Consider the following 20,424-nt stretch of genomic DNA (forward strand, 5'->3'; position numbering starts at 1 on the left):
CTGTGGAGGAATAAATAAATGGAAATATTGTTAAGTGGGCCTTCCACATATCACACATCTGTCATTATCTTAAAAAAAAAAAAAGAAGTCAAATTATAAGTTTCATCAAGAATGGCGTTTATAGGTCAGCGCAGGTGTTCACGTTATTGTGTCCACCCCCTGTCGGTGACAGTTCGGTCTGAGGGGAGGGCAGAGGGCGTCCGCATTGTACTGCCTGGCTGCCTATTGACACAGACATGGGGAGCCTCATAAAGCTGGACACATTCAGCTAAGGGTGAGGCCGGATGTGCTGTCATTGCCCTTCAAAATATGGTTTTACACTAATAGGAAAAAGAACTCATGAAATTGTTAGTTATATAATTGTAAAAACAAGCAAGTGTGGTGTGAAATAATTTAGTTTAATTTACTACTAGTTACCTTGTAAAGATGTAATAGGTAATGTAACTATTTTAATTATTTTATCAAAGTAATGACATTTATTACATTTGATGACTTTTTTGATTACTTTTGTGACAAATGTTTTAACGTGGGCAACAAAAATAAAAAGTGCACTTAAATTAGTTTTAGCTTTGATGACTGGCGTTGTAAATATGCCAAAAGTCAACGATCTTCTTCGACGAAAATATGCAAAGTGACAGAAATAATGTTTTTTATTTACCTGAAAGAACATCTTCAGATGTAACCAGTTTGTATCACTAACATTTTGATTAGTAACTAGAATTTAATTACAAATTGTTTCTCAGTAACTGATTACAATTTAATCTTGATTTATTTTGTATTTTAATTAGGCTACAGAACTCAATTACATGTAACTAGTTACTTCCCAACACTGATTGTATTACCTGCAACCCTCATGTTGAATACATATATATTATTAGTACACAATAAAATAAAATTGATCATCAATTATTTGCTTCAGATATATTTATTAAATTTATGTTAATAATAATAATGATGATGATGATCATAATAATAATAATAATTGAATGACAGTAATGTAATTCCTGTGGAAACTTGTTACGGTGCTGCAGCTGAAGATTAGGGTTTTATTTTTAAATTTTGGATATATTCCATATTTCCAGATAGTGAATGTTTAGACATTAGAAAAATATTAGTATGCCAGATCATGATTTATTGTCCTCTCTTTTTTTCTTCAAAACTTTATTGAAAGGTATAGAGATTCACAAAACAGCAGACATGTACTCCTTGCATTTAGACAAATATAAGTACATATTCAAATAAATAAGTAGGCCTAATAAAAGGTATTGCCGACATCATGAAAACATGATAACTTTGTTACGTGCAAAATAAAAATGAAAAAACAAACAAACAAGCAGACAGAAAGAAAAACAAACAGAAACATACATATTATTCCTCCTTAAAGAAATTATTATATAATTCTAGAGTTTTCTTTTTTTTTTTTGTATTAATAAGTTTGAGGGTTCAGATATTCCTCACATTCATGCGTAAAAGCAGTAAAGTTTGGGGTGATTTTTACTATTCTACATTTGTGTAAGTTCACAACAAAGTCAAAATATGAAATTACATTTTTGCAGCTGATTTCAGTAGGCTATTATTATTGGTTTTACACAATATATCGTTTTTTAGATGAGACCAAAGGAATTTGAATATCTGCAATAATTTAATAAATGTATAAGAGATTCTGGGTCTGTGTTACAAAAATCACAGTTGTTCTCTCTGTCTAAGAATTTAGAAAAGTATAAATTAAAGTTTTATTGTTCTCAGCAAACGGGCTTTTATTTTGAAACGCGTCACCGGAAGTCGCCTCAGCCTGGCCGCCGCTGCGCAGCACCGCACAGCAGCTGCACGCGCTCACGTCCAGTGTTTGACAAAACCTCCTTGGTGTGACTGTGCGAGCAGAACGTGTGCGGCGGTAATGGCTGCCAGGGAGAGTGAGGAAGACAACAAATGAACCCCAGAGAGACGACTCACAGGTGAGAGCGCAGACATGACAACTCTGCACCCTCCTCCACATCTACACTATTGTCTCGCGCGCTGTGGCGACTTGTCCAGTCGGCTCGCAGGTGTGTTTTGAGGAATCTGGTTGGATTCTTGATGGCACACACACGCACACATACACGCGCGCACACACATACACACGCTGGACAATAAACTGTCAATACCCAGTGCTTATCATGCGTGCCGCCTCCGCGCCCTCGCGCTACCACCGCTCAGGAGCAGCGGACTTGTGTGAGGTTTGAATCTGAGGTGAACAGTTAGCTTGTATGTGTCGGCTGTGCTGGCGCGAGCTGGACTCTTTGTTAGCTGCTGTTAACGTGATTAGCTAACGTTAGCTAACCAACAACATCGTTAGCTGACGGTGGCCAGGCCACATAGCTGTTAGCCTGTTAGCCAATCAGCCCAGTGGATGTCTAATTAGCCCGTTAGCATGCTGGGCTATCACTCTCTCTGTCACAGGGGCAGCGTTTCGCTTCGGACTTTTTTGGGGATGTTTCTCATCACTAAATCTGCCAGTGTCAAGTGTATATATATATTAAAATGAAGTTTTGTGATTTGTCCAGTGGGTAGCCACGTACAGGCAGGTGCTGGGGTGAGTTTGAACTGTCAGTGAATAGTTGTCCACTGTGAGTCTGGTTAAAGTGTCTTTATATTCTGCTCATGCTTATTGTTTATTATTGAAAACAGCAGTTAAGTAGGTTTAATAATTCAACTTAAAAAGATTGTCTGAATAAAATGAGGTCCCACTCCTCATAGCCAGCAGATGTAATGTTATGTAACATGTGCCACATATATATGACATGTGTCATTGAATTGGCCAAACAAACACTCAATGTAGTTTTTTGTGAGGCTGTTGTTTACCACAGTGTATTGAAATTATTAATGAATAATGATAACTACTGTTAATACTGCGTTTGTGTAGAAGTCAAAGTAATGCTGGAACAATTATTCAATCACAAGGGAAACACTCAGTTTCCTGCTTGTTATATATGATATTTTTTATGTGATACTCTGCTATTATCTACATTATGTGATTGCACATTGGATATCTTTGGGTTTTGGACTGTTGTTTGGACGAGACAAGCAGTTTAAAGTTGTCACCTTGCACTTAATAATGAATTTACAATATAATCAGGTTAATGGGCGATGGAAATAATCAGCTCTTTCTTTCATTCATTCATTCAACCTTTATTTTAACTCTGAAATACACTGAGACCTCGTTTACAGTGTAGCTGAGTAAAACAGTAGCACTTCGACATAGGAAATAAACCAAAGAGAAACTTATTTGAAAGTGGCAACATGAAGTAAAATGCAATAAAACCATAGTTAAAAATGTGAAATAAATAAAAGCATCAATGATGAATAAAAACTGTAGACTGTAGTTCCACAAATTTATAGACATCTGTTTTCCTTCACATTTAGTCTTAACAAAATGCTTAAGTATCTTAATCAGTTGTTGGAAAACTTAAAGGGGAACACCACCTAAATTAAGAATTCCAGTATCTTATTTCCATGACCTAGGAAAGTTTGATCAATATTGGTGAGTCTCAAACTTGTGATGTCACACAGTATAAAGTCTGGAGCTGCTCCATAGACAATGAATGTTTGTTTTCTACTTTATACCCAAATGAGCTTCACTCTATCGTAGTGTCTCAATACTGAAACAGAAAATGTTCCTATACTCAGAACACTCTCCTGGGTGCTCTCACTATCATCTTTAACATCTTTCCCAATTCATTGTCTATGGAGCAGCTCCAGACTTAACACACTGTGACATCAAAATTTGAATTTTAGCACAGTGGTTTTTAAATTTAGGAGAGAGTTGTTCATATTTACTAATATTTTAAACTTTCTTAAGCCTCGTTTCCACTTATGTATGTGACTAGTGTCTGTAGATGCATAAATAAACAGATGATGCATCAAGTGTCCTGTGCAAGGAAGTGCATTTCTTTCTTTACGGATGGATAGATACCTAGAAACTACCTGTAGTCATGGGGGAGAAGCTAGTTTCGTCCATTTTTCACCATCCAGTATTTTGTGAAATATTTAATTAAAAAGACATATGAACGGCTGAACGAGTCGTAATGACAATCTGACTGTATATAATGTTTAACTATATTTTAGCAGAATAACACTACTCAGATTTACAGTGTGTTCAAAGTAGATAAATATTTTTAATCATACAGACTCACTTGACAATCACCAGGCAACTGAATTGAAGGTCACAGTCTGTTAGCTAGTTAGCAGTCTGTTAGCTAAGCTAGCACACTGTCATGTTTCTCCGAAATCCACCAAGACTTAAATCTTTTTGACATACCCAAAGCAAATTTGGGACCGAAATATTGTGGAGGGGCGGGATTTTGCAGGCACATTACGAGGCGTTCAACCATACGAATAACACATATGAATCTTGAAAATGGACGTAGTTCTCCTTTAATAGAATACCTGGTTATGAAAGCGATTATTAGTTGCAGCCCTGGAGCTATTTTCTGCTCTGGCAGGTGGATGTGGATTATGTAACTACATAATAAGGAGGAGTGAAACTGTTGGCATGTCTTGACCTCGTCTTGTAAGGTGTGCCCTTTCCACACTTCCCAATTTCAATGTAAACTGCTTGTCGTACATCAGCGTATAAGCCTCAGTGGCACAGCGATGTCTGGGATGCTTTACATGTTGGTGTGAGGTGCAGGTGCAGGGACATGCAGTCATAAACACCTCTACATGGTAACATAATAACGCTGTAACTGACACCAATTTGTGAAACGTGGTGTCAGTTTCACTGTGGTGTGGTGGAGGTGTGTGAGGGGTTTGTGCGGTGGTCATCTTGGACACGCTGCTCTGTAAAGGTGCTAAAAGTGTGCAGGAGGTGTGTGTAGGTTTCCTCATTGTGTTCTTTCAGTGGGTGAGTTTCCTGCTGCTCTTTTATGATGTGCTCTGCCATCACACTGAACGATAATAAGAGATGCTGTTGTGTTTATTCGTTAAAAAAAAAAGATGTGTTTTTGCTCCAGGGACCCAGAACACATGTCAATGATCTATTAAAATACCACCCACCTTCTTCCCCCAGGATGCCAGTCAAGTGTGCAGTGTTGGGGAGCAGCTTGGTCTGTTTGTTTTAATATTCAGATGTACTGAGGAGTTTGATTACAAGCCAGGAAAGTTATTGGGATTTTAAGAGAGAGTGTATGGCTCAGGAAAAAGGGAAATTTATTTTGTGGCTGGGGGAAGATGTCAGGTTTACTAGTCCACAAGAGGGAGCAAAAAGAAGAATAATGTTGGCTTTCAGGGGTGATTTCTAGTATATCATTGCTGGGGACTGTAGAGCCTGGTGAAATGCCAAATACACTGAATGACACATTCCCTTAGAAAAGATGTGAGGCTGCTTGCTAACAAGTGATGTCCAGACAACAGACGTGACTCCTGTGCTGTATCAAAAGACACTGGTGTTAACAACAGTTAAATCTGGGGTCGTAAAGTAGTTGAATTTCAGCCAACTTTATTTTATGAGGTTAAACTGCATATATCAAAAGATCATTCTCAGTAACTAAATCTTATGTTTAACTTACACATCCTTTAAAACAGAACAGCTCACTTGATAAAAATGAACCAGTGACATTCATTCATTCATTATCCTTATCTGTGTATCCTAGCACTGGGTCGTGGGAGACCTGGAGCCTATCCCAGCTGACATTGTGTGAGAGGCAGAGTACACCCTGGACAGGTCAGCAGACTATCACAGGGCTGACACATAGAGACAGACAACCATTGACACTCACATTCACACCTAGGGACAATTTAGAGTCACCAGTTAACCTAACCTCATCTCCATTCTGAAACACACACACGCATCTCTCTCGTTCAGCCTAGCCAGAACACATCCAGCCAGTGCAAATGTGTTTGAAGCTCGTACATACTGTCTGTGCTAGTGTGTATGTGTGTGCTTGATCAGAACTGCTGGTTAGTCTTGCATGCCAGTCCAAACTCCTCCCATTTTCCTCTGAGTATCTTCATCATATCTTTAACCCACTGGTGTTTCTCATGCTGATGTCTGAGTGTAGCAGCACTTAATCGACTAGTTGGGTCTAGCACCAGACTGACACCTATCCCTAATGATCACTGTGCTAAGATATAGGCTACCTGACAAAAGTCTGAATTGGTCTGTACATGTCTTAGGACTGAAAATATGTCAAACACTGTGTCCACTGCTGGCAGCGTCGTCAAAGAGGCTGCGGCAAACGGTAATTACAGCTAAGCCCGACAAAGTTCAAACAGCTGAGTCTAATGAGCTGCAGCAGTAACTGATGGATGATGATCTCAGGCTGCTGGGGTGGAACTTATACTGATGAAACACAAAGCTGAGCCTCAGATGTCCCAAAGTGGCCTTTGAAGCCAGGGTAAAAAAATTGTGTAGGTAACACCATAAGCTTTCCTCTGGTGCTGACTGAACTTAACATAATTTAGCCCACTAATGGTTTTAAGGATAATAAAAGATGTACGTTCTTTATTCATCCATCCTAAAATTGTTTTGTTTAGTGTCTAACAAGTGTGAGAGCCACAGAGAAAGTGAACAGCATCTTTAAAAAGCTAAGCCCGTGTTTTCTGCCCACAGTGAGGACTAGGATGGTAAGCAGCCAGCCGAAGTACGAGCTGATCCAGGAGGTGGGGCGTGGCAGTTACGGCGTGGTCTATGAGGCAGTGGTGAAGCGCACAGGCGCCCGGGTGGCGGTGAAGAAGATCCGCTGCCATTCTCCGGAGAATGTGGAGCTCGCCCTGCGGGAGTTCTGGGCCCTCAGCAGCATCCAAAGCCAGCACCCAAACGTCATCCACCTGGAGGAGTGCATCCTGCAGCGGGACCAGCTGGCTCAGAGGATGAACCACGGCTCCAGCTCCCCGCTCTACCTGGAGGTGAGGACACATCACTTGGTTGGGGGCAGTGTGCTGTAGTTTAACAGTAAACCTGAGGTGATGTTGAAGAGTGAAGATGATACGTACAAGCTTTAAAACAATGTTGATGGTGCCAGCAATCGATTACTTCATTTATTAGAGTGGTGAATTGGTTTACTTCACTTTGAGTGGTATTACTGTGCTGGTGAAGAACACACTCAACACCTCCTGCAGCTACGTCACAGTAAAAGCCTTCCAGGAAAGAGAACTGATTGACTTTAAATTGTGTGCAGGAAATATCAGAGGATGTAGCTTACAGCTTTGTAGGCAGATCAGTGTCACGCAAGTGGACAGGTTAGTTCTTGATTAGTAATATCCTCTATCCCCTGCTGATGGTTAACACTGTCTATGAATGGATACTCATAATATGGCTAATGTTGAGATTAGGACCTGTGGCTTTGCGCACTGGGCAGATCTTTCTTCTGTACATTTTGTTTAAGCACAGGACTTTTCTTTCAGTTTAAATCCACAGAAGTAAAACTTGAATAATCCACTCTAAGCTCCTGCATGCATGTGATTATAACCATATATCACAGCAGGAGATTTCAAAGTCTGTCAGTGTCTTTGTTTGCATTTTGGCAAATTGTCAACATTAAAGTACGCTGCATTAGCTATAACCAGTTCCTGTTGTCATTACACCCATGGATGCACAGACAACAATCACCGGGTCATTTTGACGCTGAAGAAAACGAAAGAGAAACCTGATTATTCTCAGTGAAGCTTTTTAGTGATAAGATCCAGTTAGCAGTGAAACCTCTGGACCAGAGCAGCCAGACACAATACAGACTGAAGATAATTTAGCTCTAGTTTAGTTTTCTGTTGCCTGTTTTCACTCCATCAAAACTGTCTCCGTAAGAATGACGTCCATCATGATGATCTGATCAGTGCCCTACATACAGTATTGATTTAATCTACATTACCTAGTCCTAATGAGGCATGAAGAGTACTGTCTGACAGGGATGCACATATTGCAGTGCTGTTTTGTGTTGTGTCGCTGTTCGATTTTTTATTTGTATTTACAAATGAAAATCTAAGTTATATTTGATTTTGATATTTAAATTGATAAGTCTACTGTCTTCTAATTAGGTAAGCCAATAGTGCTAACAAGCCACTGCAACATTGACTGGCTACTCATCTTTTGTAAAGGAATTACTCACAAAATCATCATTTGCCTTGAATTCGTGAAGCCAGTACATGTACAAAAACGGTTGCCATTGAATTAAATGTCTGGTTAAAATAAACATATAAACACACAGAAACACATCCTCATGCATTTGTTATATCCTCCTGCTACACCAAATTTGTACAGAATTTCTAAACCGGGGTCGTGAACCGAACCGGGTGGGGGGGGGGGGGGGGGGGGGGGTCAGATATAGCGTCTTTTGCATACACAGACCCATTCCTTTCAATGTACGCGCGCTCACAACCCAAAGCGACGTCGTAGTGGCGCGCATTTGGTGTGACGCGCTTGTTTTTTCGTCCGGCGCACAGCTCCACGGACCTGCTTCTCCCTCCGGTGTTGTATCAGATCCCGGTTCCCCCTCAGGCTGTGTCTCTCCTACAGTTTCCCACAGAGCTCTGCCCCATTTGAAAGGCAAAGGAAGCCCGTATGTGGAAAGATGTCACCTCTGAGATGTAGAATGTGTATTATAGCAGGGTATCCGTGGATCCTTGAAAAGTCTTAAAAAATCTTAAATTCATGTATCTAAAATTAAGGCCTAAAAATGTCTTAAATTCATTAGAAATGTCTTAAATTGGTCTTAAATTCATTACTCAAAGGTCTTAAAATTGTTGTGGCAGGAATATTTAATCTGACTTTCTTTCTTTTCTTTTTTTTTTTCTCGCGGCACTTTTCTGTGAGTGTCCATGCGCCATCCAATAATGGCGCGCGCTGGCGGTAGCACATACACAATGAATGGGTTTGTCGGCTCTGTGTGAAAAGGGCTTAACGGCGCATGCTGGCCACCTGGCACTCAATATGCTGCTGTAGTGGTTTGTTTTCCAGACGTGAGTATCTTTGAGCAGTGAAAGTTATTATTTATTTCTTTTTACTTGTCGGCAGTGATTTGCTTTCCACAGAGCTCTACGTGCGAGCATTTTACTCGCATTTGCGACTAAAAACGTGCCAGCAAAATAAATCATTCAGCACGCTGTGCGAGTACAGATTTCAACCAGCAGCAGAAACGAAAGGCGAATCCTGCCGGTTGTGGGTTGAACGGGGGTCACAGACAGGAATACGGCGGTCAAATAGCCTACGGCGGCTCCGCGGCACAAAATAACAGCTTACCGGCGACAGAGAAGTCCGACTCCAGGTCCAGTAGCCTAATTTCCTCTTTCGTTGGCGTCATGACTGCCCAGTAGTACCTGGACAGCCGAGCCGTGGCGGCACACAGGTGTGTGGCGTGTCAGAGGAGAAACGAGCCGTTCACAAACCTCACCGCACTTTAGGGACTGTTCTTTACTTATGAAGGGACTGTTAGAGGAGGAGGGTGGCTGGTTGATTTTTATTTTATTTATTTATTTTATTTTATTTCAATCCCCCCCATGTTAATCACTGATTAATGCTGTTTTTGAAGTATGAATAAGTCAATAAGTAATTTATTCCATTGAAATATCATTGATGTAGAAAAGTGATTTATCTTTTTAAAAATGACAAAAGGCACATCTGCCTCATTTTTGCTGTGGTATCGTGATACTACTCAGAACCGTGATACTTTCACTGGTATCCCACTTTTGGGAGTGGGGGAACACTGCTCTCTCAGAGGCCCAAAGTGTTCCCTTACTTCTAATTTTACAAATTAAGCACTGGCTATAGTACAGCAGGATCCCCCAACCATCGCTTATATTTATAGTTTTTTCGGTCTTAAATTCCATTCAAGGTGGCATTAACAAGGTCTTAAAAAGTCTTAAATTTAACTTACTGAAACCTGCAGATACCTAGAAGAGAAACACACATTTCAGGACCGTTGACTTGTATCATCAGAACAGACATGTCCTGTGATTTTCAGCCTCCTTTCATATTTAATAGAATCGAAAAGTACAGCTGTCAAGATGCCCCCCACCACAGGCCTTTGCCACCTTGGTCTCGAAATAACCCAGGGAAAACCCTGCTTTATACCCCATGACATCACAAATTTAAGTTTTAGCTCTCTAGTTTTTGGATTTGGTAGAGAGTTGTTCATGTTCATTAATATTTTTTGACTGTCTTAGACCACAGGAAGAACATGTATGGATTTTAAAATGGCCCTTGTTCCCTTTTAACATCTTTAGACTCAATCTTTGTTGGCAAGACATCGGGCCAAACATTCCTGTCCACACGTCACAGAGACGATGGCAGCTCCGTTTGAACAACACTTGTTGGCTGGCTACATGTTGCCGTGTCTTAAAATAGATGAACATTTTAATTTGTTGTAATGAATTTGAAGCCTGTTTGATTCATCGTGATATCCTCTGACTTACGTTAGATTATAAGAGGGATGTTCATTGTTCCATTCACTGCTAACCACAGCTGACATGTTGCTGTTGGCAAAGATGTCTTGTCAAGATGTTTCTGTGACGATGTAGACCTGATGGTTTAAACGTGCCAGTGATTTTTCCAGTGACAGAAAGTTAATCATCAGCAGCAAGCCAGCTGTTTGTTGTGTAAACATATATTATAGTTAATAGTGTTGGAGATTACAATGATGGAGACAGAAAATATCAGCATCAATATTGGCACTTGGAGTAAAAACAAAGCAGATGGATCCTGGTTTATATTCGTGTGTGTGCTGCTGATGCACTGGAAGTTTCTAGTTGGATCTGTATTGTCCCTGGTCTCCATGCCCCCACATTGACATGAACGTGTTATCAGGTTGAAGGGGGGGCGACTCCCCTCCCCTGCCCTCCCCTCCCTACTCAACCTGTCTGCAGCCTGTCATGTCGCAGTGCCTCCCTGCTGTCTGGTGGCGGGCACACAGGCACTCTGCCGGTGCCTGATTATAGTCTCTCAGCGGCACGCGGGGCTATTGTCAGACCGTTCATTCAGTTTTCTGCAGTGCTTGCATTGGACACTTTCCCAGAATCCCTTTATTCCAGCTCTTTTTTATTTCTCTGTAATGTTCCAGTACGTGCTTACAGAAGAACAAACGATAATAGGGCAGAGTTATCTGACCGCACCAACTGTGGGATAATTTGAATCTATTCTTTCTGGGTAGTTCATTCTTTGGCGAGTGGCGTGTCAGACAATTTGCAGCCATTTGTTTACAGCAGGGTTTCCACTAGAAATTGTCCACTACACATATTCAGGGCACATTGTTGCCTGTAAAGCAGTTTACATCAAAAGCTTTAATGTGTGGATTAGCCGGCCTCAGCTGACACGTCACACTCTTCAGTTCATCAACTCATAGTTTAACTTGTGTCACTGTCACACACCAACTGAGAGTCCAACTATTTACAGCACACACCCTTCAAGTTTCCCTCGCACTTCATCCTCAATTGACATGTCATCCATTTCCAACTACGTTCATCTCTTACTCTTTAGCTGACATTTCAACTGCTTTCAGTAGTTACACATCAGCTTCTTTCAGTTGTCTTCTCATCTTACCCTTCAGTGGCCCTCAACTTTACTCCAAAACTGATATTTGAACCAGAGTTTACGTTAGACGGCATGTGCTGGCTTTTGGTCAGTATCAGGTGTAGTTGTCTGGTGGATGAAAATATCAATGGCCGAAATGTTCAGTAGGAAATATGCCAAATGAGTTAATCAATAGCATATTAAATAGCCTGATGTTGTGTGACCTTTTAGATATGTATCCAAGACAACTTCAATAATTTTGGATATTAATTACCAATGAATCTATTTATCCACCAAAGCTGTACAGAGTGCGTTCCTGCCTCTCAGAGCACTAGGCTTGTCACGATACCAGAATTTCAGTAGTCGATACCAATACCAGTGAGTTTCCACGATTCTCGATACTCATTCGACAACACGATGAAAATCAAAAAACAGAAATTGAAACTCACTCACCTTGAATTCTTTAAACAAGTCAGGGTGTCTGTCTTTTAAGTGTTTAGCCAGGTTTGAAGTGTTTCCTCCTTTTGTCAGGAAACTTCGGAGGCACCGTTTGCACACTGTTTTTTGCGAGTTTATAATTACCTCGCTTTCATCTGCCTCAAATGCAAAATATCTCCACACAGGACTTCTACTACCCTGACTTTGGTAGTAGTGACTCCAGCACATGTGAGTTGTTGACGGTGACAACGTGTGTGTCGGCTTCGTCGCGTGTACCAAGTGCAGTGCGATGCTGGTATATGACAGCAAAAAGACGGGGACCTCGACATTTAAGAGGCATGTGACGAAGGCTTGCCATGGAAAGAAAGACGAGAGTCAGCCCTCAATGTCCACGTTCGTAAGTCAGGTTTAAACCGAGCTCGGGCTCGTAATTACAGTTAAAGGGATGGGCCGGGCTCGGACAGAACGTGCACTTTGTAAGCTCGGGTGGGGTCGGGCTGGATTTTTTGGGCCCGATCTAAGCTCTAGCACTTGTCAAAGCCATTGTTTCTAGCAAAGACGATGGAGAACAGGCGTTCTTCTCCGGTGCTTGTCCTTGGCACAGACTGACGGGCGTATACTGCCCCAGTCAGCTCCGACAGGAATCGACATGGACCGCTGAGGGCAAAGTTGTATCCGGCACTTACGGTACTGAAAAAAAAACAGGTACTGATGGTTTTTTTGCGTGTTGGCATTGACTTGGTACCGAAGTATTGGTTCTCATGACAACCCTACAGAGCACACACCACATCCACAGCAGTCATGGTCTTCCTTAGTGTGCTTGGTGTAGGTAGGTGATGCCATCACAGATCACGTTCTCCAAGAAGATCTCCAACATGGGTCTTCTCGTAGAACAGACGGCCGATACAATCTGCAGTAATAGTTTTGGTGTCTGGTCTATTTTTTTTTTTTGCCAGCCACAAGCAAATTTGGCAGGAAAGCACGCTGATAATATTTGATGAACGAGCCTGTAAAAAACATTGAGGGAGGGGGAACCAGGCAGGCACTGCTTACCAAAATCACCACTGTTTGCTGTAGATGAGATTAGATTATTCTAAGTTAATAGCCCGTGGTGTAAAGGCTGTTAAGATTGAAGATACCTGAGAACAGCAGTGGTGGAGTAGCGCCCGACTGACGTCAATTCAAAACTCAGATGTTGCCAGGCAGCCGTCGCACTGGTGCTTGCAGTCTGAAAGCACATTTACTCTTCAGCTGATGTGCTTCTATTTTAATTGGAATTGGTATTTTAATTTATTTTTTAATTGTATTTTAAATTCCACTTCAACTTCTTGCATTATTTTAACTTTTCAAATTTTCCAAATGAACATATTCTGCTGCGAGCACACTAAAATTCTCCTCAGAAAACGTATCTGTCAGTAGTCTACGTTTTCATTTAACAAACCTGTAGCTTTTTCTGTTAAATACAAAACACCATCTATCATATTCCACGACGACATCCCATTTAATCTTAATTTGATGTAAGATGGATGAAACCTCACCGGTCTGGGGTCCGCTGTCAGAAAGGGAGACTAAATGAACTCACTTTCTGCAGCAGGCATAAAGGATGAGAGGCCTCTCGCGCAGCTTTGATTTAAAAAATGGCCCATAAAGGAAGGTGGGAGACAACACGTTATGAATACAAAGCCAGAGCAACCTTGCTTGTTTAGTTATGAGTGACATTTTCTCCTCCACACACTGCGGAGCTGTTTCCCGCTGTATCAATAATCATCTAAGCTACACCAGACCTAAGTGATATAATCATTTTTGTTCTGCTGGTCGCAGCTTTGTCTGTTGGGGTTTGAGGTAGTGCTTATCTTTGTTGTTACTTCCTGCAAGTACAGATGTCAGACATCTTACTTAGTGGCTTACTTTTATTTTATCTCATGTGCTAAGTGTTTACTGTGATCACAGCGCTGCTGTCTTCATTAGCAGCATGATTTTTTGCGCCTTTCTATATGTCAAATAGACGTACAGCAGACACAGAAGTGCAAATTTACTATATTTCAGCTCCAGCAGCAGCTCTAGTAGTAGGACATCAGGAAAGCTTGAAAATGTCCTGCTTACACTGTTAATCATAATGTTTTTGGCCTCAGTAATTGATGCAAATAAATGTGATCTCTGCCTGTCCGTGCATGTGCAGCATGCAGAGGCTAACTGTCCCTCAGTCATCACCTGTGGTCTCTTGTTGACTCTCTTTTTCTGTCATTCTACTGCAGCTGGTGGAGACGTCTCTGAAAGGCGAGATCACATTCGACCCGTGCTGTGCCTATTACTTGTGGTTCGTTATGGACTTCTGTGACGGGGGCGACATGAACGCCTACCTGCTGTCCCGCAAACCGAGCCGCAAGACCAACACCAGCTTCATGCTGCAGCTGGGCAGCGCCCTGGCCTTCCTGCACCGAAACCAGATCATACACCGCGACCTCAAACCAGACAACATCCTCATCTCCCAGGCCTGCACGCCGGCCGGCTCGACCGAGCCCACCCTCAAAGTGGCCGACTTCGGCCTGAGCAAGGTCTGCTCCACCTCTGGGCTCAACCCTGAGGAGCCGGCCAGCGTCAACAAGTGCTTCCTGTCCACAGCGTGCGGAACAGACTTCTACATGGCCCCGGAGGTCTGGGAGGGTCACTACACGGCCAAAGCGGATATCTTCGCCCTGGGGGTGATTATCTGGGCCATGGTGGAGCGCATCACCTTTGTGGACGTGGAGACTCAGAAGGAGCTGCTGGGGAGCTACGTGCAGCAGGGCTCAGAGATTGTACCCTTAGGGGAGGCCCTGTTAGAGAACCCAAAGATGGAGCTGCTGATCCCTGCCAGGAAAAAGAGCATGAACAGCCACATGAAGCAGCTGATCAGGGAGATGCTGTCGGCCAACCCTCAGGAACGGCCCGACGCCTTTGAACTGGAGCTCAGACTGGTTCGTATCGCCTGCAGAGAGCTGGACTGGGACACGTGATGGACGAGCAAATGGCACCACAGACTCAGCCAGTCAAGCACATGTACACATCTCATCAGCTCTTGTTCACTTAGATCACATAACGGGACTATTGTTTTTTAACGTGGGAACAATAATTAGAATAACCATTGTCTGTATCATGGCTTAACTTTATCCACTGTCCAAGCACATGCAGTCCTCTGCGAGCTGTGTCTTTATATTGGAGGGGAGAGGTGTTACACCCACCGCTGCTGCTGCTGCTGCTCCAAATTGCAGCTTAGTCTCAGGCTAATCACATCACAGCTTCCACTTCCTCCTTACAGAATCACTCGAGTGTGCTGGAAGAGCAGAATGACCCCCAAAGTCCTGCATTCAATTAGAAGAGAAAGTCAAAGTGACGGTGAGACAGTTTGTCTACAAATACCATCTTGGACTCGGTGCTAATTGTTACTAAATGCAATATGAGACATTATCCTGTGATCATGACAGCGTACATTTATCCAAAGGGCCAAGATTAAAACACAGTCACCTCAGTGTTAAAAGGCTTCGACAGAACCTGACTTACAAACTGATTTCAGCCTGGTACGTGACCACCAGCATTAATCTTTTCAATATTTACATCAAGATTCGATTCTGTTTTTGGCATCAGTTGCAGGAATGCCCTTAACGCTCAGGTAATAAAAACATACAGCATGATGGTATTTGTAGACAAACATCTCGTGGTCAGTTTTGCTCAGTCGTCTCGGAGGAGAAAAATACCAGACGTTGGTGCTTAAAGATAACTTTTTTTCTGTGGGCTGCTTCGTTGGTTGTGTGGGTGGGGGACATTTTATCAGTTAGTGACCAACCAGCGGGTGCTTGTTGGCTTTTTTCCTCTTCTTGCCCATTACAGACTTAAAGATAAGTCGACTGATCCCAGACACACCCCTAACCAATATACCAGAATGTATAATGACCAAGACAGGTCACCTTTGTTTGTATAGAGCCTTAAACAGACTTCATTTTCATTGGAGAGTGCTTCACGCAGTTAATGAGGAGAGCTTAAAGGATAATTCTGGTTTATTACAGCTTGGTACTGTTCCTGTTTGTAGTAACGACATCATACTGACAGAGTTAATCGACCCCTCACTGAGCCCTGCACCCCTGTCCCTGTTGCTGTGCCTGTTAAAATAATATTTTAGTAGTGGTGGCAGATTTACCAACAGAAAAAAATACTTTTTGCGGGCAGTGTTGGTCAAAATCAAAAGATTATTTCCTATGAACGAGATAATAGCTGGAATATCTGTCTAGATAACCTTATAGGCTTAATCAGGCACTTTTTAAAGTGGGAACATTGTGCACAGTGAAGCGCTTAGTGCACCGTACAAAGGGCGTCGAATGTTTAGCCAAATGCAGTTGACTAACTACAAATGTTCACTGTAAAGCATAATGGAACTGTGCAGTGGCGCCGGCACGATTGTATTTTATACGCACTAGAACTGCGCAACATTTAGGTCCCCATGTGGGCACATACTCCTCAGCGAACAAGTGAGCGTGAAAGAGAAGGAGAGATTAGGCTCGTTTGAGATGAACTGCGCCTCGCCTGGAAAGTAGACGAGAGCAGACAAAAAGCTGTGGTGAAGTCGGACGGTTTCCCGACAGTTTCCAGCAGCCGTCAGTCTGTACAGGAAGTCACAGAAACACTCACATCCTGTCAGATGTGATGCTGATTATCAAAAATGTTAAGTTATTAATGCTTTACAGGTGATCTGTAATTTATGTTCATGGTTCAACCTCCATTTTACATGAATTCCCATGTAAATCAGCATCATATCAGTTTGCTGCTGCAGAGCAGACCTGTCTCCTCAACTACAAGCTAAATTGTGTCTAATATTTTCAGAGGATAAAAATACAAGACAACAGCTTTCATTAAAGATCAGTCAGATATAATCAGGGCTGTACAGATGTTATTTTAAGAATCCTCACATCCCACTGACCACAAGTCTCTGTGATGTTAAATACTTCAATAATTAAAACAGCCCAGAAGTAGACTTCAGTTTATGATGAATGACGACTAAATGTCACCATCAGTCACACAACATGTTTTCAGTTGTTACAGAATAAACCTTCAAATCAGACAAATCTAAATCCCTAAAATTCAACAAAGATTAAAAAAAAGTTTATCTACCACATCATCTTATTGAGTCAACATCTAAACCAATCAGCTGTTAGATCAAGTTAGAGTCAGGCTTTTTCCATCATGCCTTGGGTCTCGCAGTTGGTGGAGAGCAACTGCAGCGCCTGGCTCTAAAAACAGAGGCTGCCTCGCTCCCAACGAGATTATCACTGTCCAGTTTTGTAAGACGTCAGAGGAAGTCGGGATGAAGTCGGACACCAAACTAATCAGCATGCATTGTGCGGCGATTGCCGGTGATTGAACTGAAGAGTTCAAATACCAGCAAACAGGTCGAGTTCACACAATCACTATTAGCTCTTATACTGTAGCAACAACGTTCTGATTAATGGTGGATCACTGAAATAATACATCCTTTATGAGGAAAATATTAAAAGCCCTTGGTATCATCATTTTGTATGCTCACTCTGAAAACAGTCTGATTAAGCCTAGAAGTTTATCTCTCAGGTAGGAGTTAACATCCTGTACGTAGGAGATAATTTGTCCTTTTATAGGAGATAACATCTCGTATGTAGGAGATCATATCTCCCATGAAGGAGATCAACATTGGCCTTTAAATCATTGGTAGTTTTTGAAACATTTGATCCTTAATTTCAGACAGAACCAAAACCACAGTGTCACTTTTGGGGAGTTGACTGTCTTGAGCTGGCTTTACAACCTGTCTGATAGCGTCACTCGGCCCATTGGACTTCATTTTGTAGCAATGTTGCTCCCAGATCTTAGCAGTTATTTTTGGTGAGTACAATGTAAGAATGTCTCAAACTATGAACATAAAACCTAAGTTGAAATAAACCAGAATCATCCTTGAACAAGCAAACTACAATGAAGCCTACATTTAAAAGACTTTGTGGAGTGACTCCCCCACACGTGGCGAACAAATCTACTCTTGAGAGCAATCCTTACGTTGCCTAAACATAGATTTAATTATCTGAACGATGAGCTGTTTGTATTACAACAACAGTGACATGAATATTCACGTCAGAGTCCATTTAGACCTGAATGAGGGGAAAGGGTGAGGGATTCAGTGACTCTCACTGAAAGCACTTTTATTTTGTTGTTTATATTTATTCCTCATAACTACCTACTGCATTATATGGAGGAGCTCTGTGAGGCTGGATTCAGTGTGATAACTGCGTTGGTATTTGTTTACCAGGCGAACACAATGTCAGCCAACAGTCTACTTATGCATGCAGTGCCTCTCACCTTCAGGGAAGAAGTGAGAGAAGACACCAGCACACACAATCCTCCATGAGCCAGAGGATCTCTGCTTTTTTTTTTTTGATACATAATACTGTTGTGTTTAACTTGATCTCCTCTCACTGTGTCACTGCTCCTCGTTTCCTTTGGCTCTGGATCTTACAGTAATCCCTTTCTTCATGCTTCCGACAGGCTAATTCTAAGCCTATTAAGTTGTTGCAGCACTTGGCAGAGGATCATACTCGGGACCCCTTTTTGCCTTTCAGGTCATACATAATTTGTGCACTTTTACAAATTTTACAGGAACCTGTAAAACCAAACAATCCTGGCTCCTTCGTTGCTCTCAAACTCTGGCGGAAAATCAAATTTTCTTTGACCTGCTGCCAACATTTATCCACTAGATGGCCTTCAAATCTCCCCTTAGCTGTAATAGATTTTCCTGTCATGATTAAGATTTGCCTTATTTCTGCAATTCACCGTTTTCTCTTTGACACTAGAGTGGCCTCATTGACACTGCACTCAAACACAGAATTGGCAGAAGTTGTGCTTGAGGTGCACCGCGTTTCACTGACTCTATGCGTGGTGCTTTGGTATGAACAGAAATACCACAAATCAGTATTAAAATTCCTGTCTTTGTTGCAGGACGTCTATGCTGCTTTGGACAATGTTGCTGTGCTTCAAGAATGTGGTATTTGTGGCTTTCTGTTCACAAGCAGCAAAGTTTGGACTCAAAGTAGGTCAGCCATATCCTCGGAGCTCTAAGCAGAGCAGAGGATGATGGGTAGAGTCATTTCCGGCCACATTTCTTCCCTCAACCTTTCTAGACAAAAGGACGGGGGTGGGGGACAGTTGGCTTCCTGTGAGGTTTGAGACATTTGCCAAACAGATACAAGGTATGGGGTATTTAGAGATTTCACTCTTTGATTTGTTGTATTCCTTTGCACATGTGTAAATACTGTATAGGATCAACAGGGGACGAACAAGTTTGATGTACATTTGATGGATGTGCTCTGTTTTCAAGAGCCCGACTTGTTTGACATGTAAATTGCTGTGATGGATTCAATTTTACTTCAGCTCTTAATTCAGCTTCTGTTTACTTCAGTCATGAACAAGATGTGATATATTTACAGGTTAATACTGTTGGTGTGCTAGTGATAACTGTATGTTTTTCATTTGCCTATTGTTTGTGATTTTGTGTAAGCAAAGCTGGGTCAACTCCAATCGTCTCTTCTGTCTGGTACCAGGTTATTTGGAAATGGAACGGTAGTCTTGTTTGGAATTCTGGGATATCAATCAAACCTCCCCTCCGTACAATGTACCACCACACTGCTTCGCTGTCTCCCTGAATTCGGACATTTTAGTCACCGAGTGGCTCGTTAAATTTGTCACGAAAAGAATGTTAAGAATGAGAACTCATGGATGGTTGGAAATCTTTTTCGGCATCTGGTTGGAGAGAAATCAACATTTGGCAAGTTCAGATTCACAAAGAACATGACAGATGCTCACCCAAGGGACTATACCATACTAGGGACATTTCTAGGGCCTCCCTAGTGTAGTGGTTAGAGCACTCATCTTCATGCAGAAGGTCCCGGGCTCGAATCCTGCTGGGGTTGACCTCAGCAAAGGCATCTTGCCCCACTGCCGAATCAAATGGGATCAGATTAATCTGAGCCAAGTCCTCAACGAGGGCGCAGATGTAGCGGTAAAAGCAGATTCATACTAGGGATGTTCCTGGCGACTCAAGTCCCTGTCAACTGAACAAAAATTTTAATTACGACGAGTCGACTAGTCTGAAAAAAAGAAAACCCTCAGAAAACTTTAGCATACAACATATTCCATTAACTTCCCGAAGCCTTTACCTTCAACAGTGTTCAGTGGAAGCATATCTTGCAAGGTCATTGTTGTGATGAGCTGCATTACCGTCTCAGACTGGGCGGGATCACAGCGTCTCTGGGTATAAGATGTCAAATTGGTCTGAGTCTGCATCGTCTGTTTGTATTGACTGTTATGGAAGAACTCTTTTTAGTTACCTGATTTTCTTCACCTAATAGGCCATTAAGAAGATCATCTACCAATCAGTGAGTTCGGATTGTCAACATTCTTGCTGTAGTTATTTTCATTAGCCACTCAGCGACCGAAATATTTAAGTTCCAGGATATACCGAT

The 20,424-nt window shown here is 42.0% G+C and overlaps 2 protein-coding genes across 3 annotated transcripts in view; one reads left to right on the forward strand and one right to left on the reverse strand.

Moving 5' to 3' along the window:
• rpl15 (ribosomal protein L15) overlaps window positions 1–20,424 on the reverse strand; it is a 993,591-nt gene that overhangs the window by 196,286 nt on the left and 776,881 nt on the right. The gene's annotated exons all lie outside the window — the stretch shown is intronic.
• pdik1l (PDLIM1 interacting kinase 1 like) lies at window positions 1,833–19,480 on the forward strand. Of its 2 annotated transcripts, XM_050034644.1 has the most exons (4): window positions 1,851–1,955; window positions 5,631–5,701; window positions 6,590–6,885; window positions 14,170–19,480. In XM_050034644.1, exons 1-4 carry the CDS (start codon window positions 1,930–1,932, stop codon window positions 14,908–14,910), a joined length of 1,134 nt encoding a protein of 377 aa, XP_049890601.1. In that variant the 5' UTR covers window positions 1,851–1,929; the 3' UTR covers window positions 14,911–19,480. The 2 variants fall into 2 exon arrangements, with proteins under 2 accessions (XP_049890603.1, XP_049890601.1); XM_050034646.1 differs by lacking the exon at window positions 5,631–5,701 and having other exon boundaries at window positions 1,833–1,955.

The sequence above is a fragment of the Epinephelus moara genome, chromosome 22 (genome assembly GCF_006386435.1).
Source record: "Epinephelus moara isolate mb chromosome 22, YSFRI_EMoa_1.0, whole genome shotgun sequence".
Lineage (NCBI taxonomy): Eukaryota > Metazoa > Chordata > Actinopteri > Perciformes > Serranidae > Epinephelus > Epinephelus moara.

Bases quoted from the DNA above. Each gene is read 5' to 3' on its own strand.
- pdik1l (XM_050034644.1), top strand. From the start codon at position 1,930: ATGAACCCCAGAGAGACGACTCACAG. The intron at 1,956-5,630 runs GTGAGAGCGCAG...TGTGTATCCTAG, and splicing joins CCCAGAGAGACGACTCACAG to CACTGGGTCGTGGGAGACCT. The intron at 5,702-6,589 runs GTCAGCAGACTA...TTCTGCCCACAG, and splicing joins GCAGAGTACACCCTGGACAG to TGAGGACTAGGATGGTAAGC.